This window comes from Aspergillus wentii, assembly GCF_001890725.1.
Source record: "Aspergillus wentii DTO 134E9 unplaced genomic scaffold ASPWEscaffold_2, whole genome shotgun sequence".
NCBI classification, from domain to species: Eukaryota; Fungi; Ascomycota; class Eurotiomycetes; order Eurotiales; family Aspergillaceae; genus Aspergillus; species Aspergillus wentii.
Window position 1 is genome coordinate 1,908,323 of NW_024467833.1, and position 19,320 is coordinate 1,927,642.

General features: G+C 47.2%; 8 protein-coding genes across 8 annotated transcripts; 4 read left to right on the forward strand and 4 right to left on the reverse strand.

The window, feature by feature from the left end:
- Positions 1-991: 991 nt before the first annotated feature.
- ASPWEDRAFT_168660 (uncharacterized protein) lies at positions 992-1,884 on the forward strand (the record flags this gene model as incomplete). The annotated part of the gene is made up of 2 exons (XM_040830328.1): positions 992-1,299; positions 1,350-1,884. The coding sequence occupies 2 exons, from the start codon at positions 992-994 to the stop codon at positions 1,882-1,884; spliced, it is 843 nt and encodes a 280-aa protein (XP_040692450.1).
- Positions 1,885-3,459: 1,575 nt separating this feature from the next.
- On the reverse strand, positions 3,460-3,639 carry ASPWEDRAFT_104217 (uncharacterized protein; the record flags this gene model as incomplete). Its single annotated transcript, XM_040827629.1, has 1 exon — positions 3,460-3,639. One exon carries the CDS (start codon positions 3,637-3,639, stop codon positions 3,460-3,462), a length of 180 nt encoding a protein of 59 aa, XP_040692451.1.
- Positions 3,640-4,491: 852 nt separating this feature from the next.
- ASPWEDRAFT_24673 (uncharacterized protein) lies at positions 4,492-5,764 on the reverse strand (the record flags this gene model as incomplete). Its single annotated transcript, XM_040832648.1, has 5 exons — positions 4,492-4,859; positions 4,906-4,970; positions 5,020-5,417; positions 5,467-5,571; positions 5,618-5,764. 5 exons carry the CDS (start codon positions 5,762-5,764, stop codon positions 4,492-4,494), a joined length of 1,083 nt encoding a protein of 360 aa, XP_040692452.1.
- Positions 5,765-7,952: 2,188 nt separating this feature from the next.
- ASPWEDRAFT_149298 (uncharacterized protein) lies at positions 7,953-8,666 on the reverse strand. Its single transcript, XM_040829569.1, has 3 exons — positions 8,398-8,666; positions 8,269-8,339; positions 7,953-8,217 (listed from the first exon to the last, which is right to left on the reverse strand). Exons 1-3 carry the CDS (start codon positions 8,625-8,627, stop codon positions 8,174-8,176), a joined length of 345 nt encoding a protein of 114 aa, XP_040692453.1. The 5' UTR covers positions 8,628-8,666; the 3' UTR covers positions 7,953-8,173.
- Positions 8,667-9,292: 626 nt separating this feature from the next.
- On the forward strand, positions 9,293-9,969 carry ASPWEDRAFT_36455 (uncharacterized protein). The gene has a single exon (XM_040834463.1). It carries the CDS (start codon positions 9,663-9,665, stop codon positions 9,903-9,905), a length of 243 nt encoding a protein of 80 aa, XP_040692454.1. The 5' UTR covers positions 9,293-9,662; the 3' UTR covers positions 9,906-9,969.
- Positions 9,970-10,768: 799 nt separating this feature from the next.
- On the reverse strand, positions 10,769-12,979 carry ASPWEDRAFT_105830 (uncharacterized protein; the record flags this gene model as incomplete). The annotated part of the gene is made up of 1 exon (XM_040827761.1): positions 10,769-12,979. The coding sequence occupies one exon, from the start codon at positions 12,977-12,979 to the stop codon at positions 10,769-10,771; it is 2,211 nt and encodes a 736-aa protein (XP_040692455.1).
- A 1,590-nt stretch (positions 12,980-14,569) lies between these two features.
- ASPWEDRAFT_106000 (ATP-binding protein) lies at positions 14,570-15,421 on the forward strand (the record flags this gene model as incomplete). The annotated part of the gene is made up of 1 exon (XM_040827780.1): positions 14,570-15,421. One exon carries the CDS (start codon positions 14,570-14,572, stop codon positions 15,419-15,421), a length of 852 nt encoding a protein of 283 aa, XP_040692456.1.
- A 1,112-nt stretch (positions 15,422-16,533) lies between these two features.
- Positions 16,534-18,623, forward strand: ASPWEDRAFT_36456 (uncharacterized protein). Its single transcript, XM_040834464.1, has 3 exons — positions 16,534-17,290; positions 17,340-17,486; positions 17,533-18,623. The coding sequence occupies exons 1-3, from the start codon at positions 16,667-16,669 to the stop codon at positions 18,469-18,471; spliced, it is 1,710 nt and encodes a 569-aa protein (XP_040692457.1). The 5' UTR covers positions 16,534-16,666; the 3' UTR covers positions 18,472-18,623.
- Positions 18,624-19,320: the final 697 nt, after the last annotated feature.

Below are 19,320 nucleotides of genomic sequence, written 5' to 3' on the forward strand. Positions count from 1 at the left end.
TGGCACTTGGTACACATTGTAGTCTTCCACGGATCCACGGACGAATAATTTGACATCAATCATAACAAAGTTGATTTAGCCATGGAACGCCCAAACAAACAGATCGAGTTGCTACTAAGATTTAAAGCCTGAATGCCATCGATGGGGCGTCTTAGCTTCAATACCGTGGAGATAGCCGTCGATCCATGCAGCCACATCAATAACTACGACTATTCCTGGCACAGCGTCATCTATTGTGAGCTGCATACAACGTTGTTTTTACTGGCTGAAAAGTAGAATTTGTTTCTGTCTTAGCAGTAAAGAGAAAAGCCTATAAAGCGCACTATTCCTCCTCTGACAACAACCCAGACCCTCCTTGCCCTGGAATCTATCACCGCCCGAACCACCTATATTGTCGCCAACTGCAGGGTCGCTTCGGATGCTTGATCTAGGGCTCTGAGTCCGTGTGCCACTACTGTCTACACTCGATGAATTACCGGCGACGAAGAAGATTTTTTGGTCAGATTTGCCCGAGTGCTGGTGGGACGGGTCATGTTGTTGAAGTTGATCTCACTCTCAAGCAGGCTAAACAGGTTGCGGGTGTTAGTGAACGTGGTTAACGAGGTGCTTGATATTTAACTAAGAATTGCTAATTGATGGAATAGCAGTTCAACGAAACAGAGGCAAGATGAGCCTAGGTCTTCATCTGCATTTCTATTTTTGAAGATACCCGGTATTTCGTATTCGTATACGTATTCGGGTTCGTATTCGGGAAGTGGGTCTACCCCGCATGAAATTGGGCTCAGGCCTGCTTAAACCTCCCTGCAATGCATCAAACACGCATAAAATGCGCATTTCATCCCGAACCCGAGCCGAGAACAGCCCATCTGGGCAAGATCACCGTCAAGACAATCAAAGGGAAAAGATATAAAAGCAGAAGCAAGTCAAACCTCGATTGTTATATCTATCAAACTATACTTACTATCCATTAAAAGCACTAAAGATATCCAAGATGGCAACCTCACTCGACACGAAACGACATGTCCAGACTGACATGGTATTCCGGAAGCGCACCGCAAGCCAGCATGATACAATTGACTTTACCAAGACAAGTCCCGAGCAGTTTGAGGTGAACATGAAAGACAATCAAGAAAAACGACCTGTCTTGGTTCACGATGTACGAGGCGAGGAATCATCATTCACTCTCGACACCAACGGCTTTCAATATGTCCGGCATGAGGTCCCTGGACTAGAGGACTGGAATGAGGAGCAAATACGACAGTCTCTGATTCCAGCGACAGAAGACCTCGTTCGTAAAGTGTAGGTTTGCTTGCTGGCACAAATATAGCGCAGACAGCTGACTGAGATAGAACCGGCGCCCATAAAACAGTCACATTTACACACAGAATCCGCTGCTTTGCCACCGACACCAACAAGCTTGCCGCTAACCAAGCCCCCGCTCACGGCGTGCACTCGGATTTTACCGTCGAGGGAGCCAGACATCACTTGGAGAATGTAGTCAAGGACCCCGTGGAGCTGGCTGCCCTAAAACAAGGCCAAGTACTGGCAATCAATGTCTGGCGACCCTTGAAGACGGTTCGCAAAGATCCTCTGGCCGTGTGTGACTGGCTATCTGTCAATCCTCAAGAAGACTGGCACTCGATTCGAATGACTTTTCCCCATGGGTGGAATGAACTGGGGCATGTGGCGTATCGGGACAGCCATCGGTGGTATTATCTGAGCGGGCAGAGGCCGGACGAAGCGTTGATATTCAAACAGTTTGACAGTGCAGAGGCGAGTAGTGGTGGTGCCACTGTGGCACATACGGCGTTTGAGGATCCAGAGACGGTGGACTGTAAGCCTCGGGTCAGTGTAGAGATTAAGATGTTTGCTTTTGTCGACTGATATACCATGTAAAGAGCCCTTTTTTTTCAGATAAGATTGTCTGTCATAGCGAATAGGTATGCTGTACTGATACACTGAATATCAGCATTATTCAAGAACGAAGGTGCTAAACTTGGGACTCTGCTTGGCCCACCATCTCAGGTAGGCTTTTCCAATGGCAAGTCGCTTGCAAATTCCACCATTAATCTCAACAATCATCACATTAATAGTGAATTCCTTCCGCTTTTTCCCATAGCAATCAAAGCAATAATAATTTTTGCTTTCCAACTCATCCCAAAATGAGAATTTTCTTGCTGAATTATGAGAGTTGGTTGAATCCTGGTCCATTTCCTCCATCTTCTTATTAAGGTCATCACGTATTTTCGGGCCATCTTCCCCAAGTGATAAAGCAATAACGTGGACTGTAGCATTTGGGGTTTGCGAAGATATTTCATCAAGCCTGGCAAGATGCGCGTAATCGCAATCAATGAATATTGTAGGACGTCTCTCGGCATTGTAAAGCCAGAAGCTCCCTTCGCGATAGTTGTCCTTTGGTACTTTCTTCAATGGAAGTTGAATATACTGAGTAAAAGCCATAAGGCGCCCAGGTTGAGATGCAAGGTCAGCACAAGAAGAGGGAAAATATCGGTTCAAATCAGATTTAGCTGCCATATCATCCTCCTTCAGCCCATAAGCTGTTTTGCACAAGTCATATAATAGCATTGAGGATGTCCTATGTCCAATATTCAGATACATTGTTCCATAGAAATCTAGCGCAGGTGGTAGATTTCCTGGATAGCATCCTTCCCGCCATGCATCAAGGATTGCTGCCGGAGCAGAGTGAGTGGAATCATCCTCCCAGGAATGCCATATATCACAGCTTCCATACTGTAAGAGTTGCAGTGAATGCTCCTTAGAGCCAGTAGAGACAAATGCCCATAGTGCCAGTGGTGCTAGAACTTGGCTGGTTTGACTAAAGCTATAGCATACCTGCCCCTCCATGGAGCACCACGACCACGATGGGAATATACTACCATTGTCTGGTTGGGTCCTTGGCTTGTAGGCGTTTGGCCTGCATGCTCCCCAACAGATATAGAGATCAAGATCATATAGCGGTATACCGAGATAGTGGTGTGGCCCAAATTTTGCATTCAGGACCCCGGAAATTCCATATAAAATGTCTGTTCCAAAGGTGAGGCTTCGGCGCGTGTATTCTTCCAAAAGCAAGGGCGTATTTGACAGAGAGAGCCTTGGAAGTGTGAAAATTAAGGAATGGGGACTAGGCGGGGCGCTTTCCTGCTTGATGTTGCAATAGCGATGGCATTCAAAGAAGACACCAGTGTCAGAGAAGAATAGAAGAAGAGGGGACGGTACTGCCTCTTGAAATGTCCAGCCTCGGGTATTCCATTTTGAGCAGGAAAAGGCATGATCATAGACATATTTCTGCGTGAAAAGGCGTAAACCTTGTGTCTTTAGGACCGGAAATTGATATCGTTTTCTGCTAGAAACACCAGGAAGACCGTAGCTGGCATCTGTTCCGGATCAACCAACCAACGTAATAATAGAGCCGCTATAGACGGTATCCATGGCATTAATCTAAGTTATCTTCTCTTCTAGGTTATCTTGGATGATGCAGAGTCTGTCAATCCAGAGATAGCGGATACCAAGTTTCCCGCATGCTGTCATAGCATCTTGAATTGTTGTAGGCTGGATATTGGAAAAGAAAGTTCTCTGTCTCCAGCATGCTAATGGTTGCTGTTGTTGCTGGTAGGTCATTCTCCACAGCATTTCCCCATACATAGCTCAACGTCGCATACTCAGAGAATGGAGGGGCCATGGCAACACAGAAGTAGCCTTGAACTCGTACCCAAGGAACAAGTCTTTCACCTCGAGATGGCACTCATCATCCGAAAATGCGACCCTAACCCTTAAAAGATAATTGAGGTTGAAAAGGAATTGACTCTATTTTCTACTATTTTGGTACCGGTCCAGCAGTTGTGGCTTCGGTCGGGTAAATCTTTGACACTTGATTGACCAGATATTCGGTTCCACGAAGATTGAGTATTAATCCATAATTCTGTTGACCAGCAGCATAGTTACAGACCCTGTAGGTAGTGTCAGAATTGCGGTTGTATTCCCTTCTGAGGGCGGTTAAATCAGTTGTTCAATCGATGATTGTCCAAATGTACAGGCTCTTGAACAGTTCCTAAGCTGGCATCACACCTTTTCTAACGAACTGAAGGTAGACCTAGAAGGCCACCTAGTCCTCAGAACAGGGTGTGTTAGTTCACAAAATGAGCACGGGTGATAACACAGAAACTGTTCATGGCCGAAATGTTCCTGAGGTCCAAATAGGAAATGGAGCTATATTGGCTCTATTCTCAGGACGTACGATTGGTTTAGTGCTTGGTGCAAGCTCGCGTAGAAAGGATGCAACTTCTATCTACAAGGTATTCCACTGTCAGATGATAACGCGTCACAGTGCTGGTGATGCGCCAATTGACGTGCATAGATTGGTTCTCGAATCGATTAAGACAAGCCGCGCTGATTTTAGAAGGGGGCTCTAAAGTCAGCAGTGTATCTCTGCAGGAAGTGTTCAAAACGTTTTATACCTATCCTTTACCTGATCTATCTCGTACTCGTGACATGAACCTCCCGCCTAACATTGATACAGGCCGCATAAGTATTTTTCGAAAGAATAGGCTGCTGATCCGCTCCCGACTCGTTCTCCAGTCCCATTTCGACGCTCGCAAAAGAAGAACCATACCTTTTGTCGTCGATAGGATCAAGATGCTGATGCTGTCCGTGTGATGTTTCGATCGAATGTAAAGGGACCGAACGATGTCTACGCGAAGGAGGCGAAGTGCGAGTGCGTGAACTGGGGTTTGTTGGGGCCCGGAATTTGCGGAGGAGAGGTCGAAGGGTTGCCATGCTGCCAGCGAATATTCCAAGGCCAGTTTCGATGTTGGACCAGATGGCTATACCGGTTGTTGCGTCTGATTTGTCAATAGAGGAGATGCAGATGAAGATAATGAGACGTACAGAGAAAGTCGGGGTTGTGGAGGGTGTGGATGTAGGGAATGCGAACGATGACCGCAATTGAGGCACTGCCACGAGGTTAGTATATTTACACTCATGGCCAAGAGGAATACATACATGCATGCCATGCCCAGCAGTCCAGCCACAGCCATTTTGACATCGGTGCGCATTTTCAACTTCCTGACCAGCAGGATGGGAAGAACACCAATAGTCAAGTCAAACAGGGCAGACGCAGCACTAAAAGCGTATAGAGAACCAATGACAATGTCGATACTGATGCAAGTGCCGGATCCCGAGGCAGCAGTGGAAAGCCTCATCCAGAAGTAGGAAAGGGGGTGGCATTGGACGAGGAGAAGAACGAAAAAGATGATTCCGGTGATGATCACGAAAGTTGCCATGAGGGCAATGACCAGGCGATGCATGCGGTCAATTGTAATGCGCAGTATGAAGATGCTGACAGAGATTTTGCACAGGATAGAGGATATACAGTAGCCAATGTCGCAAAGGAACCAATACTGCTGTTGTTAGCTATGGTCATTATATATCACAAGACAGGCAGCATACCTCCATTGCTGTAGTTCTTTGCGCGTCACTAAGGTCTGTCAAGTGCTTTCCAGTACCATAGATACTGCCGCCGATCATACATCCACAGAACATGGCGAAAAAGAACTTTTTGAACGTGAGTATGCCTTCTTTGAAAATGCTATCAACATACCATGGACATAACCATAATACCATCATCCCACCCAAAGCCCTTGACAATCGCCAACCGAACATAGCACCGCAGAATCGTCGTAACGGACGCCAAAGCCAGAAACACCGCCGCCACGGTCTGAACCGCTACGCTGCGATTCTCCCCCATGGCGATACTTGACAGCGTCGAATGTCGTGCGAAACGCACAGCCTAAGAGAGAGAAAAAAAAAATTACCGCAAGGCTGCCGCATGGTGAGACTGGGTGACGCAAAGGTGTTCGGTGGGTTTCAAGGGTGGATAAAGGCCCGCAATGAGATGCAAGACATGCGCATAGTCCACCGTGATAGGCTGAAGGGCTTAGATCTCGACCATGATCTCAGCTGTAAACCATGTGGAAGTGGCAAAGCGTTGAAAAGGACCCGCCCCAGTGGCCTCTCGCTACCACCGATCGGGAGTTTTGTGCGAGCGGCCAGGATGGGATTCTACTAAAAAGCGTAAATCTAGGCCTGGAATCAACATTCGGGCGAGAGTAAGCGAGTGGTGTGAAGCATAGAAGTTTCTTGCCAATAGTCGACATTGTGTACATCCATACATCCTACATCATATCACAAAGCATAAAGCATAAGGCTGTTTGGTACCCTATGATATTAAGCTATCGACCCATAAGCATTGACATGATGATCATGGCGATCACATCTTGAAGCCTTAGAGTCTCAATCTGATCAGCACTAAAATATTTCTTTTGATCGTGGGCGCTGAGACAAATTTTGACGGTGGACCCCGATTCCTCGGCGCTGCCTTCTCTTTCCAGTGTGTTCTCCGTGGGTGGAGATGTAATTGTTTACAAGATGCGTGGGTTCCTGATCATCACTAATATAAGGGTTTTGAATTCTCCTTGCATATATATTTATGTAACCTCAGTTTGGCATGTTTATCCACGATTCAATAACAGCGCCCACAAATATTGTTTATCGAGGTTTTCAATGAGCTTTTGTGGCCTGGCCCCTGCCAAAATAACGCCATTCATACCCTCTTCGCCCCACTCCAGCTTTTCAAGGTCCAGTTGCTTCCATTTCTTTTTACCCTCTGACCAAGGCCTACCTCCTAGCTGTGTCAACCGATGCGGAGTACTGAGTATTGGCTCGGACCTGAGAATGAGTGGCATTTTCAACAAGGAACACAGCGCAACTTGGTAAATGACCAAATAGCCACCTGTCCTGCTTCTGGAACCATGGTTAGCATACTAAGAATGCCTGGGCCCCATTCAAAGATAATATAACCAAGGATTCCATCCACGCTCTCTTGCATGAAACCTTGCGCGCGCCGGATTCAACCATCTCAATTGCCAAAAACACCCGCACCCATGTTGTTTACGGTGTCTGTGTCGTATCCCATGTCCCATCTATCGCTCGGGGGTCTGTCACGTTCCTGGTCGTGGATCCGGAAAACAGAAAACTATACATCGGCCATCCTCTACACCAACAGGCGGTTTCACATTTAGTTCATCGATATCATACCCGCGATATTCAGCCGGGTTCTGATATACCAGCCTGGTGCTGGGGATATTTTGCAATCCGGAAAATCAGGAAAAACCATCTGTTTTTATGAAATGGATACCTAATCGGTGAGGCTTTTCCGCACGGCGGAAAATATGAGCCAGAGCTAATTGTGACGCCAAGGGGGTGAGCTGAATCGACAAAACGACAACCGTATATCCTCAAAGTCGGGGAAGTTATGAGCTGTACACCATTGCCAACCTCGGACTACATCTCTGGACATGCAAAACCTTACCGGCCAGTGGTGAGTTCGATTTCGACATCCTCGACCACAGCACGAAATGCCCCACACAACATACACATAATCAAAGCACCCTCTTGCATCCTGAGATCATGCAAGAAATGTACCCATCTGCAATTGAAACGGTTCCGAAGTGACCATTGTCCGCAATCCAGCCAAAGTTTATCGTGGCATCGGCAATAATGTATAGCCACCGCTCTTCACTGACAAAGCACTACTTCCCTACCTTGGCCTCTGGTTGTGCGGGTATCCTAATCGATCCGCTTATCGCTTTTTCATAAGCTTTTTGACCCTCCTGAGGAAGGCGACCAAACGGTGTCGAGATGTCGGCTTCTCCAGTGTTGAGAGTCGTCTTGTAAGACCTATCCCAATATGATAGTAGCCCAACTAACCTTTTCTAGGCTGGAGATCATTTAGATCTAAATGTCTTTCTACAAGTAGGCTTCCAGATCCGCGGCGAGCTCTCGACTTTGTATTATGCTACTTCTCGACTGGAACAGACCGTTCAACCGAATGAGGGCCGAGCACGCGGTCTGAGATAGCCAACTGGTAATACCAACCCATGGGCAGCCTTATACAGTCTTCCAGAGTGAGTTAGAAAGTGAAGCCGCTTTAGTTCCATGACTAGTGTCTACTGCCAAGGGGTGATCACTACCAGAAACGGTGGCATTTCGCGAAACCTCGTATTTGAGTATTAAAAGTGCCACACAACCACCAGTCACGAAAGACGAAAATAATAATGGTATTATCTTGCTATAATGGTATTATCTTGCTCAATTTCTAAGATAGTTGTGGGATTTCCCCCTTGCACTTGGGGAGGTTATCTAGAATCACACGTCAGATATAATCGACAGATATATGCCAGGACAACTCACCAGTACTGCACTTCGAACTCGTATAGTACCCATTAATATAGCACCCCATATCGAAATTCCAGTCCCAGGTGCTGTAACCCAGTCAGCTAAACCCACGCCCACCAAGCTGAACTGGTAGGGGCAACTCACCAATTCCCCTCATAGCAATCCCCAATGGCATAGCACAAATAATCCGACTTGACTCCATTCTGAACCTTACCCCAGTATTCTCCATTTACACGAGGCTGGCGCCGACAGTTGACCCATCCATCGCCGTGGCTGACGATGGTGCACTCTGTTTCTTTGCGTTTGACGAGAGGGTTGGCGGTGACGGCCAGGGGGAGGGTTAGACTGAGGATGGTGTAGATGCTGAGGCGCATTGTGATGGTTTAGGATATGAGGATATTGGGTTGTGATTGTAGAGATGCTACAAAAGAATCCGGGGTTATGCGAGGTTATATAGGGGTATACCCGCCAAGATCTTAGTTGGGCTGATCGAGGGCGGAGGGAAAAAAACTCAATCTCGTATAGCAGCGATGCCAAGCTTTTCGTCTGGAGAACGAGACATGGTTCAAGTATGAAATATAAAATAGGACATGGCTAATATCGATGAAGATAGCCTCATTTTGTAGGGTACTGCATAATCTACCATATTATCAAGATGTCGCTGTCGTGTTGTTCAGATAATATATATTTGCTAACGGGCTCATACTTCAACCAACATTTTCTTTACATCCAGATCTGCAAATTATGCCTGTATACACAAGAAAGCCAGAAAGCCCCTGGAAGACTTATATAGTGGTGGTTAGTATAGCCCGTAGCTTTGTTTTACTTAATACACAAATAAGGGGGAGTACTGTCCCCAATCAGATGTGACACATAATTAAGCCCTTACTGGCATTTTGCTGTCAATATAGGCAGTAACCCTCATATACCAGGCAACAAAGGTCCTGTTGCCTATCCACAAAACCCCTTGCGTCGGGGTCTGTTTTATATAGACGGAGGAAAGCACAACACATGAGTACTATAATCAGGACTCATCAATCTGAATATTAGAATAGTTTGAATATCTTTTCTCATTCACATTCCCAGCACCCAAGATCACCCTGATCGCAAAATGAGTAGCTATCCTCCCCGGAAGGAAACAGATCGAATTCGGACGGAGAAACGGCCAGTTCGAGAGCGACTGCGACGATAAAGACGGCCGCATAGCTCTGGCAATAGCCCGCCAAACTGGCAACGAAAGCGTTGTGCAGCAGCTCCTGGAAATGAAGACTGAGATTAAGCGATGCCGCAGTGGTGATGGCTTTTTGGAGTAATTGACAGTGGCAAAGGGCTACCAACACGCTTTTGACCGTATTGTGCCGCCGGAGGAGCCAGCTCGAAGACTGATATTGGAGAACGTCGTTGGACGGATGCCGCTGTTGTGTACCGCGGAAGAAGGTCACACAGCGATTATTCACATGTTGTTGGAGAGCAGTGAAAATGTGAATGAGAAGGACATAGATTCATCCAAATCAGCACTGATTCACAAGGCTGCGTACAATAGACATGTTGTGTTGGGATCAACCACTCTAGGGACAGCCATCACCATCGGTAAATTAGAAATAGTAAAGCTACTGCTCAACTGCCCAGGCAGTGATATAAAACAAAGCTGAATCAGTATGCCTCTATTATATTATACTACAAGTCATGGCAAAGTCAATATCATCAAGCTCCTAATTAAACAAGGTACATCTATCCAAGAGACTGACAATCTTTACAGACACAATGCACAGATCTGGGCAGATAATAGAGGCTATATAGATATTTTTACACATATCTTAAAGACCCTTAGAAGCAGATAGAACAATTTATACTAAATGGACAGGAGTACACTTTCTTCTATACAGCAGTCAAAGGCTGCAAGGATACCTTCAAACAGCCCAGGTTAAATCCCATAGACTGGACCAGCTCATATTTAGATCTTATAGCCATGATGTTCATCACCCAGATCATGCCTCTGTTTATGGCCGTGCCGAAGGGCCATACAAATATCATCTACGAGATTCTCACAAACCATCCACTAAAACACAAGTCTCAGGATAATTTTGGCGACAAGCTAGCATGGTGGATGCAAGCAACTGGTAACACTGATATGCAAGACATTATGCCTAGTTACAGTACAAAGCTGGGAGACGATAGACAGAGAACCTATTCCTATATTTATATGAAATCAAAAAACATCTGTCAACATCTGTGACATCTGCACTCTTCATCTGGCCCAGGATAACCAAGGCATTGAATGTGGTTCTGGATGCAGGAAATATAGAATCTGTCGCATTTGTCTCCAGTTTGGCGCTAACCGTCATGATTTTGGAGTGGAACAGGGATTATGGGATTGAAAAAGTGTGTCCTATGAGAATTTATTACAATATACTGAGTTATCACTGCTATCCTTATTAGTTGAATTGAAATTACTTGTACAGTTAATGTGTTATCAACAAGTGTGTTATCCTTATGCCATTCCTCACTATCCATGTCAATGTGCCTTGTCCCCATGGCCCTGTTTTCGCTTTCGTAACATGTCCTTCAAGAACAGAATAAGATCATCGAGAGAGATAGAAAGCTGGTCAACGTGCTTTACCTTTCCCTGATTTTTGAATACATAGCCAACGATGCTCCGTGACAAGGCCTCCACATCTCGTCCATTCGCCCAGGACTTAGTGCCACTCAGCTTTGCAAAAAGGCGAAAGACAATTTTTTTCCTTTCACGATTCGGGTCAGGCTCATATCTGATTGTGACTTTTGATTTTCCAATCTGCTCTTCAAGATGCTTCAAGCAATGACCGGGGAGCAGTTGTGGGAAGACAATATCCGTGGCGAATCGACCACGCAGCCCCTGATTCATTCTCATCATCCTGTCCATATCTCCACTATAACCCGCAAGAACTATGACCACCTTGCGCGCATAGCGCGGCTTCGTCATGCAGTCCACCAATTCTTCAACTGCTTCCTGCGCAAAGCTTCCTCCGGAGCCTCGAGGGGAAAACCCGTGCGACAGGCGGTAGGCTTCGTCGATGAATAGCACTTTCCCCAAAGCACTCTCCAGTAGCGCTATTGTTTTCGGCCCTGTGTGGCCGTGGTACTGTCCGACCAGGTTTGTTGCAGAGCACTCGACTACCTCGGAGGTTGAAAGAAAGCCCATCTCATAAAAGATACGGCCTACAAAACGGGCTGTTGTTGTCTTCCCGGATCCAGGCGGCCCCTTGAATACAAAAGTAAACGGGATATAGGGGCGCGGGTCGATATGATGTCGCCGCATCGCTGCTACCATCTCCTGGTAGCCTTTGAATAAAGCGATGATTTCCTCGAAGCCAACCATACCAGAGAATAGTGATTCGCAAACATCACCGGGATGTGACGCTCGATTGTAATCGTAATCGAAGTCCTGTGGCTCTAGAATAGTCACTTCTGGCGGCTGCGGGGAGTCTTTGGTTCGAGTATGACACGCTGTTTTGGCTCGGCCCAGCAGATTCTCGACGTCGCCCCCATTTCCAAAATTGGGTCTATCACGAGCCCGGGAAAGCATCTCAAGAGCGACAGTTTTGGCTTTCTCTGATATTTGAATTTGGTCTCGGGATAGCTTGAGGTCAAGAATCTGACTCAAATGCCTCAGCTCATAGTCCTCAAAAACAAAAGCATCCTCGAGTGGAAATCTTCTCTGCAACCCTGGATTTGTATTCCTGAAAAACTCTTGCATGAGATCTGGATATCCGATAAGGATAACACAACGGTCATCAGATGGCTTGTTCTGCAGTATAGCAACCATCGTATCTACCACGACCAGTCGAAAAGAGTCTGAATCATTGGTTCCATGTCCATTCCCTTGATACAGCATGTGAAAGTCGTCGATGATGAGCACCTTCCCCTCGGTAGCCTCAAGGATTGACTTGGTGTTCAATTCCGAGTCGCCGATATACTGCCCGATGAAGTCAGCTGGATTCTTAATCACAACTTCGCTGCTAGACAGAAGACCCAACGAGGCCAGGATCTGTCCGTAAAGCTTGGCCACTGTGGTTTTGCCTGTCCCCGGTAGACCGAGAAAGACGCGGTTGAGAGTTGTTTGGAGCGGCTCCTTTCCCTGGAGCTCGCGATGATAATTGGTATGGGCGCGTCGCATGAGCTCGTTGATTGCTGCCTTGACTTTTTCCAGGCCAGTCATGCTTTGTAAATCCTTCCATGCGTCAATTTGACTGTTGATATCCGACGGCTCAGGTCCGATCAGGTCTGATTTGGTGAGAAAGTGAATCGGATCGTCTCCTGCTTCCTCTGAAGCGACTAGAGGTTGTTGCCGCCGAATTCTGTCCGCTTGACGATGAAAGACTTTTGCGAGATCTGTTTCTAATGTCCAGTGGTTTGCAAATTGATTTCCTCCCCTGCTGCGGCCAATCCTGCGGGCCAGGATATTAATGTAGACTCCCTCCCAACCACCCTCGACTGAAGAGACTTTTATGTTTCTCTTGAGATGTTGCAATATGAGGTAGCGTATGTCGGCATCCGTGTGGTCCTTCAGCTGTATTCTCTCTGGAAAACGCCATCGGAGCTCGCCGTTATTACAAAAGTCCATTATCTGCTTGGTGGCCCCTGTAAAGACGAGTTGAATCTTTCCGGCGTACTCCTTCGTCACGGATAAAAATACCTCGGTGGCAATTTTGTTCTTGACGAGCTGAAGAGTCCCATCAATCACCATAACCTGTGTCGTATTAGCCAACTATCCCTAGGATCAAGAATGTGATGTAATGTCTTCTTACCCCTCCGTCTGTGTCCATTTCCCTGAGCTTTGATTTAAAATCACTAACGTCAAAAACTCTGTCATGGAAGAAGTATCCCGGCTGGTAGGTATAGCTGGCTGGTGGTACAACTCCTAGACCGGCAAGAAACTTTGCATACAGCCTTGCCACTGTTGTTTTACCTAGTTACATGAGCCCGGGCTTGAAGATGAGTGGAGAACACAAGAGATGAAGGTACCTGTTCCTGGGTTTCCATGCAGAACGAGATCAAACCGGATCTGTGAGAGATTCTGGCTTCGTTGTTTGGCAGTTTCCACCCGGGCTTTGACGGCTAGGAAGTGGTTTTTCACATCTTCCAGACCCACCATACACATCAGTCGATCCACCTGTCTCACCATGTGCTTGTAATGTTTGAACTTTTGTGTGTTTCCCAGCCGTTTTTGCTGTATCCACTCCAGGCGCGCTGGCGATGTATCATTGATTTCCTCGATATCGTCGGGGTCTTCATCAGATGATTCATACCCGCTGTCACTTTCATCACTGTCATCACTTTCGTCGCTATCATCATCTTTTTCTTCTTCCTGTTTTTCCTCTTGCTCTTGGTCTGCAAAAGCATTGGACTTTCCCTCATTCCCTTTGCTACTGTTACTTCCAAAGTCACTCATTCTATCCGGTTTGACGTATCGACCGCTGCTATCGTCCCCAGGTATTTGACGAATTACCGAGGTGTCTTCACCACTGGGGCCGTTTTGGTCTTCCTGCCCAACCTGAGAACCTTGCCTTGTGTCTTCAATATCAGTCTCCATGGTTTCGGCGATGTTTCCAGCTGACGGAGTCTCGTCAAGCAGTATATTTAATAGCCATAGACTGTCAGCCCCCTCCTCCGCCCCTGTCTCTGTCGACTGGGAAGGTACCACGTTTTGATTTTCGACCATATAGATGTCTTCCGTTATAAGCCCAACTGGACCTTGAACCGAATCATTTTCCTGTAGATCCTCATCCGCACCATCTTCTCCCGAGGCACGCTCATCTCCATCAATATTCTGGGCGGCTTTCTCCCTGGTTTCCCCTGTATCTTCCACTTCTAGAGAGGGGTTTTCCTCTCCCGAAACACCGGTTTCTGGCTCTGTATAGTTTTCCATCGCCGCAGTAACGATTATGAGAACACTGGAATGTAGTATGAATGTAGTAATATAAGAGTTGGAGAAGGTGGAAAGTCACTATCAATGATAAATCGGTGCGAGTAATCGAATATCAATGACTACAGGGGACCATGAGTGATGTGGCCAAATTTAATTCTACAATTCTAAGATATAAAATTGAACAATTTCACTACTTCCATGGATTATAAATTACAAAGATGTTATTAGGTATAGGAAAGTCCCTACGGACCGTTAGTTTGCTAGCCAAACAGTCCAGTCAGTCTGGCCAATCATGGATACGCTAGAGCTGTCATGATTCGTAGTACCTTCCAGATAGTACTGCTGCGGCAGACTGCGTTCGATAACTACCTATAGTATACCCACATGAGATGCCCAACCACCCCCACTATGCTGCTAGACAATATCTGCCCTGATTATGGGGACATCTTCATTGATCGCCAAATTATCAAAAAGCTCGAACAGGTCACGACTCTTTCTCTCAAGAGGCCCAACGCATTTAATCACGGTGTGCTGAAAGGAAATAAAGTGACAGGGGCGATTCTCCACGGCCCACCAGGAACCGGAAAGAGTCACCTAGTAAAAGGCATGGCAAAGGCGTCCAACTTCAACATGATATCAATATCGACCGCGGAGATCTGGCAGAAATGTCACGGGGAGGATGAAAAAGTCATCAAGGCGGTTTTCTCTATGGCTCGCAAGCTGTACCCCTGCATCATTTTTGTGGACGAGGCCGATGCATTGCTGGGGTCACGCAAGGCCGGCGAGAAAAGACACATTCGGTCGATGCTGAATCAGTTTCTGATGGAATGGGATGGAATACTGAGTGGATTGGAATCGCCTTTCGTTCTGCTCGCGACAAATCGTCCAACGGATCTTGATCCGGCAGTGGTTCGACGTGCCCCTATCCATATTCACCTCGACGTGCCTACCGATAGGGAAAGAGTTGGGATATTAAACCTATTACTGAGAGAGGAGCGTCTTTCCAGTGATATTGATCCTTTTACTTTAGCCAAGCTGACGCCTGGATATACTGGCTCGGATTTGAAAAATCTGTGTGTTACTGCAGCGACGGAGTGTGTGGGGGAGCAACCATTCGATACTCATGACCGAACTTTATCGAGACGTCACTTTTTAACTGCAACAAGAATGGTCAGGCCTGTAGGGCTGAGCAAGGTCATGGCGAACGAGTTTCAGAACTTTCAAAAGGGGACGCGGCAGGAAGATGGTGGACAAGAGTAATAGGAGTAATGTCGATAGAGCGCAGGGCTAATGTATAGTATTCAGCAGAGGTAAAGAAATATATATAGCCAGACAAATCATATTTTCAGCTAAAATATGCTAAGCTAAAATGTACCCGGACACTGTCTATTGATGGTCCATTTTGCTTGATGAATATTTAATAAACGATTTCATCCCTACAATAGAAACCAAAGGAGAGATATAAACGTAAACACTACAGAATACTGTGATCGTGATGTTTGTATGATGATATCACTTAAGCCCAGAAAGTTTATTCTTGCTGGTCCGAAGCTTTGTGATTGGGTACCACAAGGTCTTGTCTACACAATTATACTACCAGCACTTGGAAGTGGCTGACAATGGCGCAGTCAAGCCACCAGCACAAAGTATACGGTTGGAGTATTGGCTCTGAAAATTACCTCTTCTCTAGGCACCTTTCCGTGGTTACAGGCTGTTGAGATGATAAAGACAGGCGGTGACCATCTAACTTGAAGCTGCAGTGACCCTTTCTGCAGTTATCATTTTGTGAAGCTTTATACATCACTCCGTCTTCTGTTCCCTCAAAGCCATGGCAACAGGCAGCTCCTGTATTGACGACAAATCAGACATAGCAACGACTCACGATGGCATCTACAACATCCGCCCCCCCTCCAAACTTCCCGAGCAGGCCAGTGCTGGAATGCCCTCAGCCCTGGAGGATGAAAACCCAGGGCTACGCAGACCTGGTGATTTCAAAGAGAAGCAGGTATCAAAGCATCCAACCAGTCTAGCTAGAATAGTTACTCACCCTGGCAGGTCTTCAAAGGTAAAATGCTGCTCTGGCTGTCGTATCAATCGCTGGGCGTGATATACGGCGACATCGGGACCAGTCCGCTCTACGTCTACTCAGGGACGTTCACGTCGGCGCCCTCTAGACAGGATCTTATCGGTGCCCTCTCCCTCATCATTTGGAGTCTCTTTATGATAGTGACGGTGAAGTATGTCTTTATCATTCTTCGTGCAGATAATGATGGTGAAGGGGGCACATTTAGCACGTACTCTCTGCTGAGTCGCTATGTAGGCATCCGATCATTGCTACATGGCCAAGAGCTAATACTGTCTCAGATGAACATCACCAATCGCGATCCGCGCGAGAGCTCTCTGCTCCAGATGAAGAGGTAAGTGACGGGCGATCTCGAAAGCGCCGGCCAGCATGCGCGCCATATTCTGGAATCCAGCACGTTCGCCAAGGGGCTGCTGAAAGTCATGGGCGTGTTGGCGGTTACCATGGTTATATCGGATGGACTGCTCACGCCAGCCCAGTCGGTGCTGGGCGCCGTCCAAGGCATCAAGGTTGTCCAGCCTGGCATCTCCAAGGGAACTGTTATCGGCACTACGGACGCAATCCTGGTGGTGCTGTTTTGTCTGCAGCCGCTTGGGATATCTAAAAACACGCTTGCCTTCTCTCCAATAGTGATTATCTGGCTTGGGTTCAACGCCGGGTTTGGGATATACAATCTCGTCACGTATGATGCCGGCGTGTTTGTCGCTTTCAATCCTGCTCTGGGATTTAAATTCTTGATCCGCCATGGGGAGCACGGATGGAAGATGCTGGGTGGCATCCTGCTGACCTTCACAGGGGTCGAAGCGCTCTTTGCAGACCTGGGTGCGTTCAGTCGAAGAGCCATTCAGATCAGCTGGCTGGGCTACACGTTTCCGTGCTTGCTGCTGGCCTATATCGGACAGGCAGCCTATATCAGCGTTCATCCAGAGGCGTACGCCAATCCCTTCTTCAATGCTGCTCCGCCGGGAACCATGTATCCTGCTCTGATTATCGCAATTCTGGCTGCCATTGTCGCATCGCAAGCTATCATCACGGCCACGTTTCAGGTGAGGCAATCCATACGATAGAATCACTCTGCGCTGACTATTTGCATAGCTCCTTGCTCAAGTAATGAAGCTCTCGTACTTTCCGCAGATCAAAATCATCCATACCTCCAAGGCTTTCCACGCCCAGCTCTATATCCCCGTAGCGAACTGGCTGCTTATGATCGGGACAATACTCGTAGCATCCATCTATAACAATGTAAGCATCGCCACGTTTTCTTCCTCCTCATGCTTATTCCCTCTAGACCACCTCCCTTGGCAATGCCTACGGTGTGTGCGTCATGTTCGTGACCTTCTTCGACACCTGCATGGTCTCACTAGCTGCCATGTTTGTCTGGCGTATCAGCCCATACATCATCGTCCTGCCATTCCTCGTCTTCGCCTGTCTGGACGGCACGTTCCTCTCGTCCGCCCTCACCAAAGTCCCCGTCGGCGCCTGGCTCACCATCACCCTCGCCACCCTCCTCGCCCTCCTCCTTCTCCTCTGGCGATACGGCAAGGAACAACAATGGCTCGCAGAGGCCGAAGACCGCTTCCCAACATCCCACCTCGTCACCACCACCGATGGCCATCTCCATCTCACCGACCGCTTCGGCAGCACCCCCATCAGCACCACCCGCGGGCTAGGCATCTTCTTCGACAAAGCAGGCGAAACCACCCCCATCGTCTTCACCCAGTTCCTCGTCAAACTGCTCTGCATCCCCGAGGTCGTCGTCTTCTTCCATCTCAGACCCCTCGAGACGCCCTCCGTCGCCCTGGAAAACCGGCACTCTGTCTCCCGCCTCGCCATCCCAAATTGCTATCGTCTCGTGCTGCGCTACGGATACAACGACCACATCATCACACCTGACCTGGCATCAGTCATCACCGATCAGATCCGTAGATATCTCTTCACGAACGCCGAGTTGCCGGATTCCCCTGCCCATGACAGCCCCTCCGGCGCCCCCTCGGTCAGCGAAGGGCAGCTAGGTGGCGACCTGGCCCGGCTCGACGACGCATACAAACATAGCCAGCTTTACATTATCGGCAAAGAAGAAATGATAATCAAAAAGAGCCGAAACTATGCGCGAACGGTTCTGTTGCATGTCTTTCTCTGGTTGAGGGATAACACACGGACTAAGATGGCCAACTTGCGTGTGCCAACGGATAAAGTTATCGAGGTCGGCTTTCTGAAGGAGCTTTGACTGTACATGATGTTTCCAGCTTTAGGATATTTCATCGACGAGGACAGACTGGAAACCTGTCACTAGTCTTGTACTGGTGATAATGAGGCGAACCTGGTTCCCTGGAGTGGAGTTTTCACAGGATTAGGCCATGGCATATTTTGATATGGGAGAGTTAACAATAATAATAATATTGTATATTCATTCTAAAATCAGATCTTGATGGTGCCCTAAAACGAACGTAGTGAAAAAAAGGTAAAAAGTCAACGAACCTACGAGGGCATACATATTATCACTATTAGAATCTCCAATTTTTGATGACTTCGGTTCGCCAAGTCTTAGGAATATAGGAATTCTTTATCTGGACCCAAACCTCATATGTTCAGTGTTAAGGTTTCAGTGTTCACCTTAGAATAGATATAGAGTATAAGCTGATAACAAACCCGCCATATCACATGTGACATCATGCGCATGTTGTAGGTGTTAAAGTGGGATTTCACTATTGCTTAGTCTGACCAATCCGGCCACTACATTCGCTCGTTCCATATTTTCATTATTCTTAATGACCCTGGGTCGCTACATATCCCATTCATGTAATTATTGATATACAGCATTATTTAATGCTTCGCCCATTCATTAGATAGCAACTCAGACCTTCATATATATCCATTTCATACATACACGTATGCTGTACGGCTTCATCTCATCATTCCAATTGATCTCTCCTTAGTTAACTAACTAGTTAGTAATCCATGCACTGGTCAGCGGAGCGCCTTGAACACGTGACCTTGCTTAAGGGATATCGCCACGTATCGGTCAAGCACTGGAAACCTTTCTACTTCCTATCACGCCCCACATTACCCCACCCAA